At 42.7% G+C, this 23,145-nt stretch overlaps 1 protein-coding gene and 1 pseudogene across 2 annotated transcripts; one reads left to right on the forward strand and one right to left on the reverse strand.

The window, feature by feature from the left end:
- Positions 1-522: 522 nt before the first annotated feature.
- rcor2 (REST corepressor 2) lies at positions 523-19,088 on the reverse strand. Of its 2 annotated transcripts, XM_068308341.1 has the most exons (14): positions 18,952-19,088; positions 14,367-14,492; positions 9,189-9,245; positions 8,624-8,704; positions 8,388-8,440; positions 8,144-8,305; positions 7,903-8,027; positions 7,541-7,607; positions 7,170-7,412; positions 6,685-6,762; positions 6,406-6,463; positions 4,847-4,914; positions 4,493-4,654; positions 523-3,287 (listed from the first exon to the last, which is right to left on the reverse strand). In XM_068308341.1, exons 2-14 carry the CDS (start codon positions 14,488-14,490, stop codon positions 2,937-2,939), a joined length of 1,629 nt encoding a protein of 542 aa, XP_068164442.1. In that variant the 5' UTR covers positions 14,491-14,492; positions 18,952-19,088; the 3' UTR covers positions 523-2,936. The 2 variants fall into 2 exon arrangements, with proteins under 2 accessions (XP_068164442.1, XP_068164443.1); XM_068308342.1 differs by lacking the exon at positions 9,189-9,245.
- Positions 19,089-21,956: 2,868 nt separating this feature from the next.
- On the forward strand, positions 21,957-22,125 carry LOC137591018 (U2 spliceosomal RNA; annotated as a pseudogene).
- The last annotated feature ends 1,020 nt before the right edge of the window (positions 22,126-23,145 follow it).

Consider the following 23,145-nt stretch of genomic DNA (forward strand, 5'->3'; position numbering starts at 1 on the left):
GGCAGATGCAGTTGAAATGTCGATGTTGAAACTTTTGCTGATCATGTGAAGTTTAAATTAATGAATAATAATCGCTTCATTTCTCGTTGGTTTTCATTATGAGAATGATTGTCTGAGTCCAAGTGAATTTTCTTATAGGATCAGCCTTCCTGTCATTCATGCATTCTGTACAGTCATCAGGGGGTGGGGCCTGTCTCAGCTGACTGGGTATAAAGCAGCGGTACATCCCAGACTAGGCGCCAGTTCAGAGCCACAAAGACAAGCAATCACAGAAGGATTAATGCTTAAACTAGAATTCAGACCTGATAGAACAGTTCCTGTGAAGGTTGTTTTACAGCACATTGAGATTGAATTCATTTGTTGGGGCCTGATCCAGTAGGTTGTCAAAAAGGAACCTTATTCAGTAGGATCCTTCATAAAACAATTTAGCTGTGAAGCCTTGAATGAAGCACTGCCTATTTGTACCATGTTTGTGATGTCAAACCAGAAAACGTTCAAGAACGATTGAGTAGACCTTTAAACTGTTTAACAAAACAGAAGCACTAAATTATTTCCCCTTTGAAGAATCAGGGTTAACATTTTGGCTATCTAGAAACTGATGAAGGCCAGAAAGAGTAGAACTAAGGCCTAAACGTGGTGAACATCTGTGGTGGATATAAACCCCCAGATAACAGAAGTTGTGGACAAACTGATGTGGTAAGTTCTTTATTCTAAAAAAACATTTCTCAAACACAAACAGTTCTTTTTACTATGTAAACAACTTCTCACAAACCGAACACAAGCAGATTTTTGGAGAAACAAACAAAAAACAAGTCCAAGCAAAGTCAAAAGGCAAGCCACTTTAAAGCGAGACGTAGTGAGGGGCTGCTTTGAGTCCTGCTTAGAGCAGCGTTGAACTGAAGGCCTCTGACAGACGTGATGTGAACGTGAAGAAGCACCAAAACGGTTTAAATCAATGTGATCCCAGATGGCTGAGAAAAGGCAGTGGAACACAGGAGGAGATCCGTAAAGGGATGAGCAGATGTTTGAGATCACAAAAAAGAAATGGGACAGCTTTGGTCAGGACGTCTCCAGATAACGTTTGAACGAAGCAGCGTTAAAGGGTTCAGAGCGAGAAAACGTGTGGTCAGACTGAAAGAGCAGAAACTGGTTTCCTGGTGGCTGAATGGCTAAATGGATTCATTCAGATCTCTGAGTGACTTCACCCCGTCTGAAGACTGGAGTTCAACCTACCCGAGAAAAAATGCCTTCAGACGTCACATTTAATAAATTCACTTAAAACATCCAACTGAATTGTCTACCAACCTGTGACGCAAAAAGACGTTTTTTGTTAAATAAAAATGTCATGCTTTTATTTTGTCTGGAGTCAATACAAAGCTCATTACTAACAGTTAACCTGGCTCAGTCAAAAGCAACAATCCAACTAGCAGAACCGCTAAACCATTTCATTTCATTATTAAAAACTAAAGTGCAAACGTTAATTTTTTGGGGGGGTTTGTGTGCCAGACGATGTTTTAGTCGCAGACACCCGGCAGTGAATCCCACAAGTTTCTGGTCACAGCCAACAAATAGTTCAATAAAGAATGAAAATAAAACACATTTTTAGTTTATGAAGTGAGTTCGCTGCAGGAGCAAAGGTTCCGATTTACTTTACAGACTTGACAGGTTTCAATGTTTCTCAACAAAAAGAACATTTCCCAAAATGTTCTACTTAAAGGAAGCAAGTCAACAGCAATCAAACATCAGGCAGATTCATCCAAAGCTTCGACGGCGACCGGGGGACATGAGACATTCTTGTGGACGAGCTTGTAAAGCAGGAACAGACTTTGGCAGAACATTATTTTTCAGTGTCAGTAGGAGGTCAGGAAAAGGTCAACTGTGGCCTTCATCGTTAGAAATCAGTCTGTTGAACACGTTTTTACACAGAGGCTAACGTTTGGTATGGCTGCGCTCCCGAGCAGCGGGTGTTCACCGTCCACTTATGCAAGTGTCTCTGAAAGAACGGACGAGCGGCGGAAATGGTGACACGGAGTCAAAGACGAACGGAAGAGCGCTAAGTCGCAGCTCGTCTTCGTCGTAGTGCTCAATAATCATTTAGAATAAAGTCGGCACTATCTAAATTACTGACAACAACTAACTGCCTACCTAGCTCACTTTTATATTCTAGTCAGAAAAAGGAAATCACTCCAATTAATACACATAATACATGGCTATGAGAGAACAGGAAGTGCCTTCCTCTTTTTCTCCCCACGTTGAACCACAGAAACAAACTCGTAGCACAGCTTCCATCACAAAGCCAAGTTCCCCTTGCAAACGAACATTTTTGACTCCTCCAAGAGTCGAGGTTTTCAAGCTGAGCTCGAAACGAGGCGGTGCAGATTTCTCCGCCTCATTTCCTGTCTGAACAATTTTCTCATCTGCATGAACATGAAGGCTCATCTCTGATGGCGTCTTGATTTCCTCTCCTCGTTTTCCTTTCCTGAAGGTTGTTGGGATGACTTCCCTAAGCAGTGGAATGTACAGCATAGATATACATCGGATTTGTGTGTGTGTGTGTGTGTGTGTGTGTGTGTGTGTGTGTGTGTGTGTCTTCGAATGAACATACTCCACCGCAATCCAGCTGTTCAGTGGTTGACATGGAAACAAGTAGGTGGTTTTTACTCGGTGGACATGGCTTTTTGACAATCCAGTGTGTCTTTGATTTCAGCAGGGAGGTGTGTGAGGGTAGTGTTTGTTTAGAATTCTCAGCCTGTGTCTGTGTGTGTGTGTGTGTGTTTACACGCATGGAGGTAGGTTTTTTGTACAGTTAATGGGCCTCAGAGTGTGATTAATGCATTTGACGTATCAGTCATGTGATGTGACAGTCAAAGGGACTTGGATAGGAGCTGTGTGTGTGTGTGTGTGTGTGTGTGTGTGTGTGTGTGTGTGTGTGTGTGTCAGTGTGAGTTGGGCTGCTCCACTTTGAGCCCGATCAGTGATGGAGGCGTCTGCCCTGCAGCAGAAGCTGAGCTGGGGGGTGAAGCCCTGAGGCTGGCACTCCCGGCGGACTGTGATGCGCTGGTCACGGCGGGCCGGATCAGCGGTGGCGGCGGGTGGTTATGTGGTGCTCTGTTCTGAAGGGGGCGCGTCTGCAGGGGTGGAGGCTGACGGAGGAGGCTGGGTGGAGCGGAGGGTGGAGCGGGGCGCAGCAGCGGAGGGGGCTGCGAGAGGGAGGAGGGGGTCTGAGTGGTGGAGGGGGGAGGGGAGCCGCCGCTGGTGGCATCTGAGGGAGAGTCCTCCATTTTGACCTGAAGGGAGGAGGAACAACAAAGTGTGGAGGAGAGATGTCACACACTGACATCACCGCACACACAGACGTCATGACACACACATTGACGTGAAACACCAAGCTGCCCATGCAATTCCTAAATTTTCAAAGTATTAGTTTTATATCGGGAGGAGGTTATTATTCCCACTTCCCCTGAACTGCTCATCTGCCTCACTGGCTGTAGTTCCACTACAGTTAAAGGTCCCAGATGTCCAGCTGCTCTGTATTTGAAGTATTTTACACCCCAAACTGATCCGTGGTCCCGAATGTCTTCTGATTGAATATTGATGAAATCAGCTCCCTGGATAACGTTGTATCTGGGCTGCATTAAAGGCCATTAACTGTTAATGAGCTCCCTCTGTCACCGCCTGCTACACGCCCCCGCTGATGTGGTGCACATGCTCCACCGTGCACCAGCAGTTATACAGTTACTATTACTTTCAGTAACTTCCTTACTTCATATTTCTGTTTTGAGAAATGACCAGGGAGCTAAGGTAACACAGTCTGATGTGCTTTGGTGAAACATGGATACGATTCCGGGTAACTATGTTTCCATTGTGGGATAGCTTTTAGCTAAATGCTAGCTGACTTCAACAGCATGCAAGGAACTTTCAGTGTCGATCTCTCAGCCAGGACGTTGCCACACACTGCTACCGTAGCCTAAACATGAAAACACCCTAATCTGGGGAGAGGTGGATGTTCTCTTGCAGACGGGGCGGGCTATGTCAATCACTCCTCGTGGTCAAGTCAACAACAGAAAGAAAACACTAATAAATGTCTGGAGCGTCAGAAAAAGTCCACAGATGGAGATCAATTGTTACAAAGAGCTGGCAGCCAAATGGTTGAAGAGTAAAGAGGACGTGGACGGTGAGTCAGACGGAAGCAGATGTCAGGTTAATAACAGATCTTCTATCTTTGTGTACTCCAGGTCTCCATCACACCAGCAGGATCAATCACCCCTGATGCTGCAGCCCATCTGTGTGTGGTTTGAATTTTAATTTTGACTCAGTGTTCAGTTTGATTTGAAGATCAACATCAGTTTCTGAGTTGTTCTCTACTGGAAACACGTTATTGTTTTAAAACTGGGCTGACAACAGGAAAGAGGTTTATTATTCAGTCCCAATGAAAAATTACCTACAGCTGCAAGTAGAGCCCTTTTCCAAACGCGTATCATTGTGGTCTCACCTCGTCCTCGTCTCCAGCCTCGTCTGTCGCTGCCGTCATCTCTACGCTGCTCCTCCTGGGGTCCCTCTGGTCTCGGTTGGTGGCCACCTGCTCGGCCGCCCACTCCCTCAGCACCTCATCCAGGTTGAACCTGCGCCGGTAGCTCACAAAGAACGAACTCACCTGGGCGTACAGGCAGACACGGACGGTTAGAGGACAGACACTCGTCCTGAATTCAAGGACGCAGACGCAGAGGGAGGGTTCACGGAGATAACAACTTATCACGTAGATGGAGGGATGAGGAAGACGAGATGAGGAAATGCTATCTTCAGGAGCTTTTTTTTTTTTTTTTTGGACTAAATAAAAACTGCTCACTTGAGCTGGAGTCTTGGTCCCGATCACGTCAGCGATGGCAACGAAGTCTTTCCCGTATCGACGGATGGCTGGAAAAGGAAAAAGGGAGAACGTCAGATTAAAGCGTCTGAGAATCTCTCAAAGCCGTCAACAAGACGATGACACAGTCGTCTCTTTCCTCCGCCAGCAGCTCATTGATGCGTTTCCTGTTAACCTTCATCTGAGGTCAGCCTCCTGAGTGCACCTGATCTGCAGGTCGCTGCTGCCTTGTGTGTTACAAATCGCCTCTTCCGCTTGTTTTCTCTACTGGGCGAATAACACTAGCTTTGTTCACAAGTACGCTAACAGCATGGGAAGAAAACATCTGAGTCTCAAAGAATTCATAAATTTGAACCGAAGCCCCCTTTCACCCGCTGACATATCCGTCACCTGGTGTCAGAATAAGCAAGTATTAATTTCATTCTTTCATTATCCGTACCACTTTTTCCACTTTCATTGGTCACTGGGGTTGCTGGAGCCTATCCCAGCAGACTTACAAGCATGAGGTGGAGTGACGCTCCGGACGTAGTACCAGCGCATTGCTGAACCACAAGAAAGACGAACAACCACTCACACACACACTCACACCTACGGATAATTTAGAACCGACCAATTAAAGAACATAGATTGTTTATAGTAAAAAGTCCTTAAACTTCATTTTTCAGAATTAGTAGATTAGATTTAAACCCTTTATAGGGAACTTACTGTAAAACTTTGAAATTCAAAAATTCACCTTTAAAGTGTTATTAGACCAGCGCTCCCCAACCTTGTTCTTTACGGTCACTGCAGAATATCCCACTTCAGAAAAATAGGAGGTTGGAAATGGAAGCAGCGTTTTTCGATAGTTTTTGGGCGATTTCAGGATAATCTGCCTTGACTTAAATCCAGAAAACTGGCGCAGTTGTGGGCGCTTAATCTAGGGTAAGGGCTGATAACCTGTCACGTGACCGAGACCTGTCAAGCGGGATAGACGCATGCATTCGTCTGTGTGTCATTCTGCAAAATAAAACATTTTTAGACTGATAATCACTTAAAAAATAAAAAAAAAAGTCAAACTTTCTGTGCTGCCTGGTACCTAATGTAACTGCGATGCAGCACTGGGTGGTTGAGGACCACTAACATAGATGGATGTAACAGAATCAGGTAATTTTTCAAAATAAAACAAACGTAATTTCCGTTATTAATTCTTTCTGTACAGCCTGGTACCAAATGACCCACGGACTGGTGCCAGTCCGGGGGTAGGGGACCACTGTATCAGAGGACAAAACAAAACTTTATTTCTGTTGTAAGATTTTTCAATTTCATCATGAAGTAGAAAATTAAATTACCAAAATGAGTAGTAACAGACGGCAGCGCTCCAGGAGTACAGCCACACTAAAGCAACCACCTTCAAGATTACATAACTGTCCACAAAGGCCAGGGAGATGATTTCTATGAAACTGTGTCAATGGTCTTCCTCCATGATGCTCACCGTGGCAGTTCCTGCCAAACGGCCTGACTGATGAAAAGGAGGGATAACTACACACAAGGCCGTCACTCACCCTGCACTGCCAGAAGCTGCTCCTCTGTGGTCCAACGCGAGTTCATCTTTGGGGCCGGCTGGAGTGGAAAAGGTGACAAAAGTGAGGTGATGATGATGATACAAAAACGAAGAGCAGATTCACACTAATCTCAGCCCCATTGAGAGATAGAATACTATGTGGTGGGAGCTTGGAAAGGCCAGGGTGAATCATGGGGGAGACGGTGAAAAAGACGTGACCAAAGAAAAATAAAGGTAAGAAAGTAAAAACTTTTTATTAATAAACGAGATAAAAACTTACTTCAGTGGGTTTCAAAGCATCAACGCCTTCATTTAAACTCTGTTTCAAAACACTGTTGTTCTGTTTAATCGACTGAACCTGAGAGGAAAAAACAAGTGAAGGAGGAGGAGAGTTGAGTTCGTTTCCGTCTGGTTTAAAAATGTACAAACACAAAGCATCTCGTGAGGCATTAAAACGTGCCATTACATGCACCAGTCTGGAGCTCAAACATACATTTCTGTCTGTAATACTGTTGTCAACTTCAAACTGTATTTCTTGGAGATTTTTTTTACTGTGTTTAAACAAACGTGTTACATACCATGTTTACTTCATGTTTATACACTAAAAACAAAGCAGTTCTTAACGGGACTGTGTCACATAGATAACCTAGAGGACTTCAGTTGTCAGTGTTGTTGATGTCTATGGACTAAAAACACACAATAATAGCCCCCCCCACCCATTCGCCCACACACACACACACACACACACACATACACACACGCTACCTGTCTCTTCAGTGACACCAGCTGTGTGTCCAGCTGCCGTACAGTCAGCACTCCGGCGTCGTGGGAGGCGGACACGGACGTGATATCTCCCTGCTCCAGGTGCATGCCTTTGGGGGGCCTGCGGCGCGCTCTAAGGGGGTGGTGGCGGTACTGGGCCCCGATGTTCTCCTTCTTCACCGGCCCGGCGCGGCTGGGTGTGGCCTTGTCGGTGCTGCTGGTGCTGCTGGGGTTCTGTTTCACTGCCTGAGTCGATTCATAAATAAAGCATTTTCTTGGGCGGTTGGCGGCTAATTAAGCACAATATTCCCTTACAGAGGCTTGAATACGTTGTGTGTTGCTCAGAAAACCTCCTTCGTGAGTGACATATTCACCTCTTTCTTAGTGTCGATCTCAAAGTCACTGTCACTGCCGGGGTCGCCTTCCTCCATGTCATCATTACTATTTCAAAAAAGAAAAAGCATTCTTGGTGAGACGCTGCAGAGATTTGTCCGTTTCTAATTTGACCAAACACAATTTATGGAGCTTTTTCATATTCATTAGTTTTTTTTTCTCAGGATGACACATCCACCAAGTGTCACTTAACAAAGGACTTTTCTAAATGTCAGGTCTCAAATGGGTCTTTTGTGAGAACCAAATGTTTCCTTCCTGCCCTGTCCTTCCTGTAATATTTATTTGTTCCTCCATCACGTTCATTTTTCCTCAGGGATCATTAAAGTTTTATCGTATCTCACACCTGTCGTCTTTCTCTCTCTTGTTGACCAGCTTTCTGGCCTGTCGGTCCATCACAGAGGTTCTAGTCCTGGTCTTCTTCCAACTGTAGTAGTACTTCACCAAGCTGGAAATCAGCTTGTCTGGAAGCTACAAACACCAGATTCCAGAAAAGATTAAATGTTATGAATGTTTTGGGAAATTAGATTTGTTTTCTACCTAATTACTCTCGAAGAGAGCGCTCGTTTCTTTCTCCGTTCTCTCACCATCTGCTGAATGCGGTGGAAGCTCTTGCCGTGGAAACTGAAGGCCTGCTCGAATAGCACTTTATCCTCCACAGTCCACTCGTCTGGGAAGGGAGTGAAGTTAGCCAGGTCTGCCAGAGAGCGTTCCACATCATGTTTGTGCCATAGTAACATTCCGAGAGCCTGGGAACACGGGGTGGAAGCAACGGGTCAGGCAAAATAGCAACAGTGGAAAGAGAAAGTATTGGATCATCTCACGTCATACCTGTTCCATGTTGTATCCATGCTTTTCTTTAGCCATCAGGATATATTCATCCACTAGAGGTGAAGAGAAAGAGAAAGCAAGTAGTTATTCAGAAATATGAAAAATACAAAACAAATGAAAGAGATCAGGACAAGTTCATATATAGAAGGGTTAACAGCCACTAAAGAGAAGGACACGTTTATCTTGTACCAGTTCATGTACGGTTGGTTAGCTAGGTGTGTGTCTGTACAGCTTACACATGGTGTCAGACAGCAGACTGTTGGGACACCAAACCAGCATGCTCCTCTGGTCCTTCTCGGTGTAGCGGGCTGGACCGTCTGTTGAAGACAACGAGCTCAGACGTCTTTGAACAATGCGAATCAGACAGGAAGTGTACAGTTCACCTGGGTGTCCTATCAGACGTCGTATAAACTGCCTTCAACTCTCACCATGACAGGTTTTCTCCTGTCTCAACTCCATCTCTAGCTTCACTAGCGAGATAAATAAGCAAGTTCAACTACTTCACTGCTCATACAAGATTTTAAACCGTTTCACTGAGGACCAAATCTGAAAATCGGGAAGGAGTCTGAACATTGCACAGGTGGCCTTCTATTTATGACAGTCTAGCAACAAAAAGGGAATCGTTTCCTCTTCTCCTCTCATTGTTGCTTATTTGACCTTCATATCTTTGATCGCCTGCATACCCGTCCTTCCTACACTACGCTGCTTCCAGTATGTCTCCCATCAGCTCTGGCTTCCTCCCTCTTGCTAGTCATCTCCTTCCTTCCCTTTCCTCTCACACTTTTGTCTCACCATACTCACCTGGTTTGAACTCTGGGATCTGAGCTTGATAGTCTCCTCCCACTCTGATCATACTGTCTGTGGGGAGAGAGAGAGAGAGAGAGAGACAGACAGACAGACAGACAGACAGACAGACAAAGAAAGAGACAGGCAGACAGACAGACACAGACAGAGATAGACACAGGGATGATAGAAAGAAACAGAGAAAGACAGACAGACAGTGTTAAAGGGTAACTACTGACTGTAGCAGTGAGGAAAATCTGGAATGAGCATTTATGTAAATGTTCTAAGGAGCTGCCAATAGAACGGACAAGTTATCAGACAGGAGGAGTCATAAGGACTGAAAAATATCTTCAGTTTAATTGGAAACCCATAGAAGACCAAGCGACCCCTGAATAAAATGTAAAGCAAAATAAACAAACCTGAGAAGAACACAGGTTAGCCCACAGGCTGCTAGCTAACCGTAGCTTTAATAGCTCACACATCCTTTTATTTTCCCCATCTCCTGACAATAATATGAAGTATTTCCAGTGCGCGAATCACTGAGTAACCAAATTAGGATGAGAAGAACTCTCTGCCCTCATCATACAGTTCTTCTTCTTCTTCTAGTCCTTTGCAATCTTTGATGTTGTTCTGCCAATGTCTGACACAGGATACAGCTGACGGGGTCTGCTCAGTCAGGTCCTGGGGGCTGCACTGGGGGACATTGTGGCATTCCAGCAGATGGGGCATTGTCTGTACTGCTCCACAGCCACACATGTCCTCTGTGAGGTAGTTCCATGCCTTCAACAGTGCTTTGCACCTCCCTTGCTCTACTTGCAGTCTGTTGAGGGTCTTCAAGGTCAGCCATGGGAAGTCGTGTCCGCTGGCGAGGCATTCAGTAGATTTCATTCCTCTCTCCTTCCCTTCTTGGAATCAGGTGTTGGGTTGATGCCATTCCACCCTCCACATGTTGGTCTGGGTCGATTCCTTGGTAGCCTGATAAGGGGGGGACTGTGTGCAAGAAACTGCCTCTGGATTTTAGTCTGGATGGGGGTGATGTGTACAAGGTACACAAGATGGGGATGATTTAGGAGTTTGTGCCCGTCCCATGAGAGTAATGTATTGGTTGACAATGCCAAAGATGCTGCAGAGACAATTACACCTTTGAGGCCTGCGCTCGCAAACACCTCAATCAACATTGAAGGCTTCTCCAGACGCAAGGCGGACATACTAGCGACAGTTGTGAAATGCTTCAACATAGTACGCAGCCAGGAAACCCACATCGGCCCTGATCAACACTGACCTGCCCTGGCTGAAATGAAGCTGGTGGCGGAGATCGGTCACAGACAGTGTGGATCAGCTGTAGTCAGCAGACCAAACCTCACAACCTTCAGTTATTGAAATATTCACTCCTTTCAGCTTGACCTCTGTTTCATTTTTAATGGATGAAAGTATTGTGTCTTACTCCAGCACATCTTACAGAACATTCAGCACATTGACTATTCAGTAATCAGCCCCCCTACCCCCCCACATTCAAACAGGAGCTAGCACAAATATTTTTATTTGCAGTTAAATTAAATGATAAAATACAGAATATTAATTGTCATGCCTATTTTCCTGTCAATTGGTTCATGCCATTTTTATTCTGGTACAATTCCAATCTTTTCTTTTACATTTGAGAATGCAGTCATAATATCAATCCTGTTCCTTAATTGAATAAAATATGATGACTGAAATACCAGATGTGGCCTACTTAACAAAGTATAAATTATAAAAATATAATGGAACTAAAGGGAACCCATGGAAATACCATGATAAAACAATGAAATCAGATTTTGTGTTTTCTTTTTTTTCTTTGACGTCTCAAGAAAACAAAACCGCTGTGTTCGACGAAGCCGTTATGGCTCTGTGTGTGTGGGACTGATGAATGCGAAGACGAAGGCTGCTTCGGCGTTACGGTCCGGCCATCTGGGTGGACGCCGGCTTTGTGAGTTCGGTCCTTGTGAATAAAGCATCAGGGTTCCCCACATGACAACATGAGGTCCGTCACAATCAAAGAATATAAACCGCTATGTTTGACGAAGCCAAAACGGCTCCGTAAGTGAGAGACATGGACAAATGTGAAGACCAGAGCTAACACCGGCGTGAAATTTTCAAGTTAGCTTAATCATATATATTAATCATATATATATATATATATATAGGTGGGGAGATGTGTCCCACACATAAAACTTGCTTTTGACTGAGTTGTAATTCTTTGTTTCACCACTAGGGGAGTCACTTGTATAAATTGAAGACTCATCAATAAAGTAAGCCCTCCTTCCTCTCCCTCCAAATTAATCAATAAAAAATATTGCAAGTGATGACCAGAAACAGTGGAATCTAAGAAACACAAAGCAGAAAGTGAGTAAAAAATATATATATATATATATATATATATGTGTAGAAGTCAAAGGTAAAAGTGTGTCTGTTTGGTTTGCAATGATACTGTTGTTAAAGTACATCAGCACTTTTAAGCAAAACACCAGTCCGTCCTTGTCGTACACCGGCACTGAGGGAGCAGAGGAAGCTAAACTTGTGGCAACTAAGCTGCAAAAACAAAACCATTTATACAGTATATCCAAACAAAATACAAGAGACTGCTACCAAAGCCAGCTACTAAGTAGCTCAACTTCTAGCAAGACACAGGAAATCTTTTTATAATGACTTCATTAAACAGCGCCTTGCTTAAGTCACAGACATAATGTGCCAGGAGAGTCAAAAGAAATCAACAACATGAGTGTCCAGAAACACAGCTGTGTGAGGAATAAAAGACTTGTCTGCTAACTTAAGCCAACAAGTGTCACATAAAGCTTGTGCTTTTGATTTTATTCAACTTCATTTGACAAGAGCACAAACAGCATAGACACCACAAAGCTGTTCATTTTTGGAGCTGAAGAAAAATTTTGCATTATTGCTTGATCTCAGAAGTCTAAGGGGTACGACGATGGGTAACGACATTTTTGAAGCTGCGTCAGCTACAATCAACAGATGAAAATTAAATGACAGAAGCTGTGTGGAATTACAATGGATGGGGCTCCAGCTATGACAAGGGAGCACAAAGGAATGGCTTCAATGACATGGAGCGAGCAAGCAGAGGTAATGATTTTAAAATGCACCGTCTGATCCCCCAAGAAGACATTGGGCCTACAGCGTGACAATGTAGTTGTAAAACCTGTCATCATAATTCACCATAATTTCCTATCTGACACTGAAGCTGAATACGGGGATGTGCTTTACCTTTCTGAAGTGTGCTGGCTCTGTGCTGAAGAAGTTTCATTCTGAGGTCAGAAATTAACCAGTTTTTGAAAGGGAAGAGCGACCTGCTCATGAACTAAATGACCCTCTATGGTTAGCAGACCTGATATTCCTTGTCGATCATACTGATCATCTTAATGTACTGAACAATAACCTGCCAGCTAAAGACCAGCTTGTGCCACAACTTTGCACAAACATAAAAGCATTGTATGCCAAATTTCATTTCTTTGAAACACAGCTACGTAATATTCTCAAGGTTGTAAGAAGTCAAAGTTCCTCTAAAACGGGGAAGTCTGTCTGTATGACAGAATTCAGTCTGCACATCAGACTTTTCAGTCATTAAGAAAGAAATCAGGCTGTTCTGTACTCCCTTATGGATGCAAAAGCAGTGGAAGAGCGTATGTAATTAGAACTTATCAAGATGCAGTGTGATGAATCTCTGAAGGCACAACATCCGCTTCTTCTCCACCCGCCTTCTAGCGGAGCATGGAACAAAGACAAGTTTCCTCTGATGCGATGCCAAAAAGAATGACACGTCGGTTCGGCTCATTCTAACACACCACACCACACAATTAATGTAGTTATCACTTAAAAAAAACACTGAAAATATCTCCTTTGTTTTGTAAAGCATCATATATTAGATAAATATATCATCTGCAATTTGAAAAGAATATTAAGCACTGAATGTTTTGATCACTTTCATTTATGTAATTGGTGCAGAACTAAAGCTGACGGAAAGTAAAGAGCAACCAAAACACGGAAGCAGACCAGGAGGAGGAAGAGACATATTACAGTTTCCTTGGGGAGAGAAGACAGGAAGGGAGGAGACGAGGAAGATAGGAACTGGAGTAGATGGCTGAGGAGAGACAGGAAGAAGACAAAGAATAAAAGGAAAATAAGGATAACAAGAACCAATACAGTCACAGAATTCAGCACCCCTGAATTCAAAATTTTACCCTGACCTACTTCTTCCCCTTTCGGCTTTTCCCTTCAGAGGTCACCACAGCGAATCAGTTGCCTCCATCTAACCCTGTCTTCAGCATCCTCTTTTCTCACACCAACTACCTCATGTCCTCTGACCTACTTGCATAGGTCAAAGATCAAAGCTAGTGCTCTGACCTACTGGCTACTGGTATTGATCAAAGCATTATCTTTGATCTATGGTCTTAGACTGGTCTTCTCCCACATCTTTCTATCTTATCCAGTTCGTGAGTGTACAAAAGTTTAAATTTAACCTTGATCTACTTAAGGTCAAGGTCATCATCTCACTTTCATCCCCTTTGCCGCCCGAGTAATGTGCTTTTTGTTTCATCTTCCTACCTGCAACGGTTGTGATGATGATTGGTGGACATATAAACGAACACTGACAAAATACATCACCGCTTTGAAGCTGGATGAAATAAGGACGCAAAACAATAGAAAAGAAAAATTAATGAATGAGAAATATTGAGAGGAGACTGCAGGATGTAAAAATGATGTAAGATGTGGAGGTTGAAAGTGACGGTTGCAATAACTGGAGCAACTGGGAATCTGAGAAAGTGAATGGCTTTTAAAATAAGGCATTAAACTGCTATGTTTGATCTCACATGTGTACAGGATAGTTAAAAAACAGTTTAAACAAAATATGCCAAGCAGAAAGTCAGTGGCTGAAGGCGAGATTTGATGGGGGAAGATGTATGTGAGCAGAGGAAAAGAAAAATGGAGTAGTATTGTGGTAAAAGAGGAGAACAGTGTGCATGGGGCACAGAAGCACTGCAGCAACACAATAACTGCACCCAGAACAGCAGGCATGATGCAGCTGCACAATGGCAAAGAGCCTCCTGGAAAACGTTTCATATGTGCTTCGTGTTCACAACGCAAACAAGACGGTAAGTAGCTGAATCAGCCTCTAACTTATATTGCAGTTTGATATGTGCTTACCGTGAGCATGTTCTTCATCACTACTCTCCTCTTCAGAATGTGGCTGGCTGTTGCCATTGGTTACAGTCTTGGCTCTGCTCCTGGACAGGACCCCGGCCCCTGAGCGTTCCATCACTGAGGGCATGGCTGCAACAGAGCAAACAGAGCCTAAATATACCATTATGATAAATTATCTTTGACTGTTACTCTCCAAATAGGAATTGTGCTACCTAAACAAGTATGTATCTAAACAGTGATTGTACCAATTCAATACAGCTGCTCCATTTTTCTCCACGTGTAAAATCTGTGCATCTCACTCTGCATGGCTGATTATGTGAGGTTGTTAACAGGATGTCAGAGATTGATGTGGAACCCAGAATTAGCTTAGCAGCGCACTGAAGGGGAATGAAAGTGTATGACAGCAGAAACAGTATGAATTATTATGGATCTCCCACATTATGACTAACATCTGATCCACAACGTCACAACTAAAATGGATGAGAGTCAGAGTAGATTGACAAGATGGATCTCTCTAAAAATAATCCATTATGTGTGAATATGCAGCAGCTTTTCATTATGTGATAGGAAACTGAAATATGTCACTTGATGCACTTGGTAATCCATTTCTCACCAATATCCCGCAAACAAATTAGCAACAGGGTTTTTGTGTCCAGCTCCAAATAAGATCTTTAGAATCTCATGCAATCATTTCAGAAGTTCTCCAATTACAGTCGATAAATGTGGGCTAGTCATGGTAAAAGGCTGTGTTGCATTGTCAACAGGGAGATATGTATACTCTATGATAACAAATATTATGCTAAACAAGCTACTGAATGTATAGCCATGCTGATTTTCCTTTATAATATAGCAGTAAAAAAGTGTTTCTATTGTGATGATGTTTTGGTATTGTTAAACCTGCTTACATATTTTGCTGTGCATAAATCACAAAGGGTATAAAACATTTAGAGGTGCAGGATGTGAATTTTCTTTTCCTAGACCATTTGCCCACCATAGCTGAGTTGTGACATCACCAATTGTATAGTGCACCCAAACATCGTTTGTGTGCCTACAGTGCTGTACCTTTGTGCACAAGATAACCCTAACCATAAACCAAACCCTGTATTTATGTACTGTACTGTAGTAGTAGATCCAGAAAAGATGTTTAGGCGCACTATGTAAATTATGACATCCAAAGTCAGCTGAGATTAGCTAAGGTACGTATCACTTTGGCGAATGGTCCAAGAAACAAAAATTCGAGTGCAGGATAGGCTGCGGTGTCATCCTAAGGGGAAAATTCAATTTGCTAGAAATCATCCATCCACTGAAACACAAATCTGTTTTGGTTAAATCATCTCCTGACTCAAGAAATACATCAGAAAATGTAAGAAAGCAGCAGAGTGATGAGAGCCAGAATTTATTTAAAACCGGCATATTTGATTTATGACAATCAAAGTTGGTGATTGTTGCATTGAATATCAAAAAGTTTTAAATTTCATTGATGTCTACCTTGATTTTTACTAGTTCTGTCGTATTTCACTTTCACAGTATTTTTTGTAGTTTTCACTGGAGAAAAAGTTTGAAATTCTGGATATATTATTCAAATATAGATTATTTAGCCAACATTTGGCAAGAGTAACTTTTTGGTGTCATTGCAGTAGCATTAGAACTTTGTCAATCAAATAGATTTTAAGTAGCATATTTTTATTTTATTAATGAATAGAGTATTTTCCGCACTATAAGGCACACCTAAAAGCCTTTAATTTTCTCAAAAACCAACAGTGCACCTTATAATCCATTGCACTTATATATTACAAAAGTTTTTAAAATAGGTCATTCATTGATGGTGCACCTTACAGTGCGGGTAATACTGTAAGTGCAATAGCATCTACACAACTGCCAGTCTCTAAAGACTGACGCTCAACCACAACACACACTTTCATGTGACAGTGCCATCACATCCAAATTCTTGGACTGCTGCTTATATCTCTGGTGCAGAGGAATACAAACACTAATGCATTGTTTTTTTTAGGGGGGGAAACATGGTGGAGGGTTAGGAGGATGAGGAATTTGTCCCAGAGGAGTTTAGTCATTTGATATTGTAATTTGACACAAGTTGTTGAATTTCACTTCAGAAATTATCCTGCAAATGACCAAATCTAAACACATCTAGGACCCCATTCACAGCTCTTTAATGCAGAGGACTTTTTTTTAAAATTCAGACTAGTGACAATGTAGAATACAACATATAGGTCAATAAAATCTATTTCAGTTTAACCGATTACAGAAATACTAATAATTAACCATGCTTGCCATTCTGTGGTTTAGCTTGTTAAATATCAGCTTAATGTGACCGTCAACTTTCCCCATTAGCTACTCATGACAGCAGTGCAGTTGACCCCAGTATTAGTACAACCATTCTCCAGACAGTCCACCAGCAGCAACATCTCACAACCCAGAAAATGGAGCCTTGCCTCTGTCAATTATGCAAGTTGGTGTTTCTACAGCTTAAATTTTCCTTTCATCTCAGGAAGTGTAGGAAAGTTTCATCCATGGTTATGAATTATTGGAGAAATCTCTCAGGATCTGCCTTATATTCCAGGCGATCTATGCCACATTAGTATTTAGCAGCCCACTTCTTCACCAAGCAGCAAGAGGGGGAACCAGCCCCCAGTGTTAAAAAAACACGTCCTTGCGGACCTCCTTGGGTCCTCGAGACCAAGATAGCAGATGACTACACAAAGGTCAATGCTGTCCACTTTCTAAGAAAGTGTGGACTTCCAGTGTTCAATAATAATAAGAAAGTCCACTTTATTATCCCCAATGGGGAAATTATCTTCACACTCAGCTTACACAGTACAAAAACTCGAACTTCACTCTGGTACATGGTATGTTGATTATTGTAGATATACACACGCATGGCTTCATACATGCAAGAAAATCCATCAAAAGAGTACAATTAGTAGCAGAACGTAAAGAGCAATGTGGACAGATACGTGAAGCAACATCAGATCCCTCCTGCAGGAAGTGTAAGTTTCTCCCGCCGTGGGTGCTGTGTATCATTACGTGGCCAGAACAGTTTCCTCCTCTCCAACTCAAAGCCCGAGTCTCGCTTTGGCACAAAAGACTAGACGGTCAGCTCAGGACACGCAGAAAGTAACGCGAAAACTCCACCCTCGTGCACGATGCGGTTCCAAATAAACGACCATAGAAAGTACCCATATCTTGATGCATTAAATGCATTAACGCTACGTACACGCAAATACTATTTGACGCATACGTCCTCCTCCTTTCGCTTACGAATAAGCAAAAATATTTAACATATACGATTCAAATAAAGCGTGAAGTTAGACTTTTAAAACAGATCTCAATTTATTACCATCCTGATAAAATACGATCAAATTCTTCCATGATAAACTCCACATCTACCAAACTTTGGTACACGATACAAGTACTGAAAACCTCCAGGGGTCTTTGTCTTGGCTCCGATGGCCCCAGAAACTACAACTAACCCTGAGCCAAGCATCACATCATCTGCTAATTAAATCATATGGCGAATAATTTAACTGAAGAAAATAGTTTAATCCATGCGTACATTGGAGAAGATAATGTTTTATCCCGCTCTAGTCCACCTTCATCGATTTTTTTCTTAGTGTTGTAATAGCCTCGAACACAGCAGCGGTAGCCTCGAACAAATTCAGCAATAGTTCCAGCTAAATCTATACATTTAAAAAATAATTCGAATTTCCAAACTTTGTTATATTTCTCATGCAGTCGTGCTCAATTATTCACTTCTATATCATCACCACGACAAACCCTGACGCTACCAAACTTTCTACGTGTAGAAATATGGTTAAATTGTTTATACAACAACACGAACCCAAACCATACTAATCAACCAGGAATCAGTTGAAGTCAGTAAAACGAATGAAAACTGATAGGATAAATGGTGGTTCCATTCTCCTCATCGATGTTCCAGGTTTTACTCCAATAAGGTTGACAAAATTATCCCAGACAGTGATGGAGCCATTGTTCTCTGGGCTAACTTTAGGGGGACATGGTGGATTTTTAGTATTTGCTATAAGTAGCGCTCTTATTTTAAAGTAGGTGCTCTTGAATTATCACTTAGTAAAGCAACATTACTGTTAATTATGTTAATAGTAATCCTCGTAAACCAGTTGTTGGATTCATCCCTGGTGTTTTTGAGCTACGTTTACTTGCTAACAATCAATATTCCCACAGCTTTGGTGAGCAGTCATCTGTGTGGAGCATCACACTTTGGAGTCCTTTTGTTTTCCCGTCGCTCACGCTGCTATTACTACCACCAACAACGCTGCCGGGATATCTGCTGCCGGGATGAGGTCAAAACTCAGCCTGGTTGTCTACTCAAGCTCCGAGAGTTGTTAACAGTAGCGATAATAAGTGATTCACTCAGTCTGAGTGAAAAAAAAAGAACGAGGTGACATTTTACTCTCACTAAAGTCAAGTCGAACCTACTTGTGTCGTCGGGATGCTAACATTAGCAAGCTAGCTCGCAGCTAGTACGCTCGCGTTACATTTGTAACGAGACTAGTTGGAAGTGGCGATAACGTTAACTGTCACACCGTACCTGTATTTTCGTTCCTCACCGCTTTCCAGCACTCAAAAACTTCGATGTGTGTGTCCACCGTTTTTATAATCCCCGCGGAAATGCTTCACAATAATTTTTTTTTTTTTAAAAAGATGAATTATTTTCAAATTGATGCACGAGCGGCACAATGAAGTGAGGAGCATGGATAGATGGTAGCAGCCGCGCGAGTGTGCCGGGGGAACGAACAACAACCCGAGGAAAAGGTGAGCATCCGCTCCAATGGTTCGCCTCTCCCAACCCAGCCGTTTGGATTGAAAAAAAAAATAGTTCCTTCAAACTATTGATGAAAGATCATCTAATCTTAGATGTGTCTTGTCCGTATGTCATCTAATATGTTGGAGTTGTTGTTTAATAGAGCGTTGAAAGGTTTTTGATAAATACAACATCTACTAATAATTAACACACTAATTATTACCTGCATTCATTCGCTTTTAAATAGCAGCAGAAATAAGGGGCTTTTATGCTATGCGCACAGTCTTTCCTGTTGCTCATAATCTGCCATCTATCAAAATCCATTAAAATGAGGACTACTTGCAAGTGTGTCGGCGGAGGGATTCGTCAGCTGCGCATCCCTGTGCTGAGGCAGGCTGTCCAGACTTGTACTGATGTATGCATGTTGGAGAAAAGGGCAGGAGAAAGGGGCACAATTGTACCTACCGTGTTTGAATGTGAGGAACGCTTCTCAGCGTGAGTGACTTTATATGACAGTGACTCAGACTCTTAGTCCCACTGTAGTGGGTTTACTTGTTTATTTAAAATGATGAAATTTAAGGAGTTGTGTTCTTTCTGTGCTTCTTACTGACAGCTTTGGTAGAATTTCTCCCACCTGATGCAGGCAATAAATACAGCAAGACTCAGAACCACAGAACCTGCTGCTGACATGTAACAGCCTGTCATATTCCTCCAGCCTTTTCCCTGTTCACTCTCTTCTTGACATTGCCACCTCCTCTTCTTTTCCCCACCTCCTCTTCATCACCCATGATCACTCAACTGTCTCCATCTCCTCTGAAATTTGTCCCTTTTAATCATCCCCACATTTTTCTTCTTCTCCCTTTCTGCAACTCTTCTATTTGTTTTTCACCTTTACAGCACTTCTTCTTTACGTCCTTCTGTTTGCTCCTGTTTAGTCCCCTCTCCTATAGTACTCTGCCCTCCCTCTTCCTCTTCTCCCCTGGATATCTGTCCTAATTCTCCTCCCTTCTCCCTTATCTCCTCTTCTTTCTCACTCTCTGCTCCCTACATGATTTTTTTCTTCCATCCCCTTCTTCCTCCTCTCCGTTTCTCACCTCCCTATCCTCATCTACTTCCTGCCCATCTCCTTTTCAACCACCCCAATGTCTCCCTACAGTGATGACTCCTCTCCTCTTTCCTTTCTCACTCTTCCTCCCTCTCCTCTGCCTCTCTCACTGCTCCTTCATCTTCCTCCTCCTGCAGTCTTCCTCCTGTGGCGTGCTCAGTTTTAACGGGGTGTGTGCGTACGTGCAAAATTCTTTCCTTTCTCTCCCCTCCCCCCACCCTACCCATACAGTGACAGTGGAGCAGTTTCGCTTCACTCACCTCCAGCACCCCCCATATCTCCTCTTCGTCTCTCCTTCCTCCTTCCTCCCTCACCCGTCTCATTTTCACCCCTGCCCACCTCCTCTTCCCTCCTCTCTCTGTGTTTCCTTCCCTCCTTTTCTCTCATTAGTCAGTGTCCAGAAGACTCAGTAGTCCATGCTCTCCCTCCTCACCTAGTCCTCCAGCCCCTAACACGTCTCACTAATGAACAACTGCTTCAGCCACCTCCCCAACTATCAGCTCTCCTTTTATCCTCCTCTTCTTTGCTCCACCATCCATTCTCTTTCTTCCTAGCTTTCCTTTTCATTCTCCTCACACTCCCTCTTTCCCATCCTTTCCTTTCTCTTCTTTTCTTACTCAACCTTCTCTTCAGTCTCTCGCTCTCCCACAAACTCACTCTTACGTCCACGTCTATCCACACACACTCCCAATAAGCACTTTTTCACCCACCTGTCTCATTCCTCCTTTTTTGTCTATCTGTCTGCTCTCCTAATTTTCATTTCAAAGTCAATGACCCTCCTCTCACTTACTCTCTCTCCTTCTTCGCAATCTCAGAATATTTATGCTTTGGAATCACTCATTTAGTAGAACAACCACTTCCTGTTATTTCCATATGAGCTGCTGTCACACAGGATGCACATACATTGTTGTTGTTGTTGTTTTTTTCATTTTTTGATTGGTAAGCAGAGGATGTTTTACATTGCAAAACATCCTCTGCTGACCAAAATCCAACTAGATCAAGTTCATGCCACTCTACCACTTGCATCACCTTTGGTTATTTCCTCAACAAAGAGATGAAATTCTATGAAGCATTCTGTAAAGCCAGGAGTGACCACACCCAGTAGCCTTCATGCCACCTGCCATCATTGATAGATACCAAAATCAAGACATTTAGGCATGTAGGAATGAAAAAAAGGATCTACTGCTGTTCAAACTGCAGAAGAAGGGTGATTTTAGGGACTTTGAACACCGCATGGTTGTTGGTGCCAGACAAGATCTGCTGGGATTTTCACAAACAATGATCTCAAGGGTTTACTGAGAAAACATCTATTGAGTGGCATAGGCAAAAATGCACTGTTAATGCTAAAGGTGACAGAAGACTGTATTGGATGATTTGAATATTGTTGATAACCTTGCCCATCCCTTTATGACCACACTGTGCCCATCCTCCAACAGGATAACACACCATCTCATGAAGCTGAAGTCATCTCAAACTTCTTGAACACAACAATGATTTTACTGAACTCCAATGGCCTCTACAGTCGCTATAGGTCTACATCATGGATGTGCAGTAAGAAAATCTGCAGCAGCTGTGTGATGCTATCATGTCAGTATGGACCAAAATCTCAGAGGGATGTGTCTAGCAGGTTTTTGAATCTATGCCAAAAGATTAAATCAGCTAGACAAGTGAGAGGAATATAGGCACAGATGCTTCTTAGTCTTCTGTTTCAGATCAAGTGTCGTATCTTTTATCAATTTAATATCTGATCCATCCACTACCCAGGAACCATATATTAAACTGATTTTTGGAAACAGAGAGATGAAAGAGAGGCTTCCACCATCCACTCCACACATTGCATTATTGTAGTACCTCCAGAAACCTTTTTGCACTGCACTGAGATGGCGTCTCATCCAGGGTGTACCCCACCTCTTGCCTGTAGCCAGTTGAGTAAGGTTCCAGCAGACTTGTGATCTGCTAGGGGAATTTGCAGCTGTAGAAGAGGCGATTGTGATCCTCTCATCTACAAGAAAATGTATGGACATAGTCAAGTGTGGGTCCAACGAGGCACTACCAAATGTTTACCTAATAAAGTAGCCAGGGAGAGGATATCAAGACATTTTTCAAGAAGAGCAGTTCTCAATCCATATTTAAAAATCTAAGGAGACCCAACAATACTGCATGAGGCATGGAAAAACTGTTTTTTAACAGATAAAAACCTCGAGCAGGTCTACAACACAAGGTGAGCAACCACAATAACGGTCACCACAACAGAAAATTTTTAGTTTGTCATTTTTTAAATAACTACTTCAATTACAACACTAATATTACTAATAGTAATAATGATGATGTCAGTAGTAGATTAGTCCATGTTTCCATGAGAAAGTGAAAAGACTTCCATGAAGAAGTCAAGTTAGTAACATGAGTCAATGAGACATGAAAGTGTGGTGACTAAGAGGGAGAAGAGGAGATAGATCTCTGTGCATCATGGGTAGTCTCCCGGCAGTCTAGACCTATAGCAACAAAAATAAAGACTAGCCTAAGGTCTCATCTGAAATTCTCTTTTTTATCACTACTGCACGTCCTCGAGTGCTCCTTTCTCTTTGATATGACTCTCACAATGGAGTTGCGATGGGTTATGGTTGAAATTGTTTATCGAGGAAATGGGCTGCCACTCATCGTGTCATTACTAAATATAATTCTTTTTAGTAATGTCCTCGGAAACATTTATGCATTGGCAAGCAAACAGTCATGTCACTCACTCCCACAGCAGTTTGGCAGCACATTTGTTCTCTGCTCAAAATTCGAAAAGATTAGTTTGCTGAGGCGCCTCTCGAAATCATGAAAGTATTATAGTACAGTACTATAAAAATACAAGCCTCTTGTTTTCTACCGTT

This window comes from Antennarius striatus, chromosome 23 (assembly GCF_040054535.1).
Source record: "Antennarius striatus isolate MH-2024 chromosome 23, ASM4005453v1, whole genome shotgun sequence".
Taxonomy (NCBI): Eukaryota; Metazoa; Chordata; class Actinopteri; order Lophiiformes; family Antennariidae; genus Antennarius; species Antennarius striatus.

What these genes read in the sequence shown, in the direction of transcription:
- rcor2 (XM_068308341.1), bottom strand. Translation starts at nt 14,490, where the DNA reads ATGCCCTCAGTGATGGAACGCTCAGGGGCCGGGGTCCTGTCCAGGAGC. An exon ending in GATCCCAGAGTTCAAACCAG is followed by an intron (nt 8,705 to 9,188) that starts GTGAGTATGGTG and finishes TGTCTTCAACAG; the next exon opens with ACGGTCCAGCCCGCTACACC. An exon ending in AAGAGAGAGAAAGACGACAG is followed by an intron (nt 7,608 to 7,902) that starts GTGTGAGATACG and finishes TTTTTGAAATAG; the next exon opens with TAATGATGACATGGAGGAAG.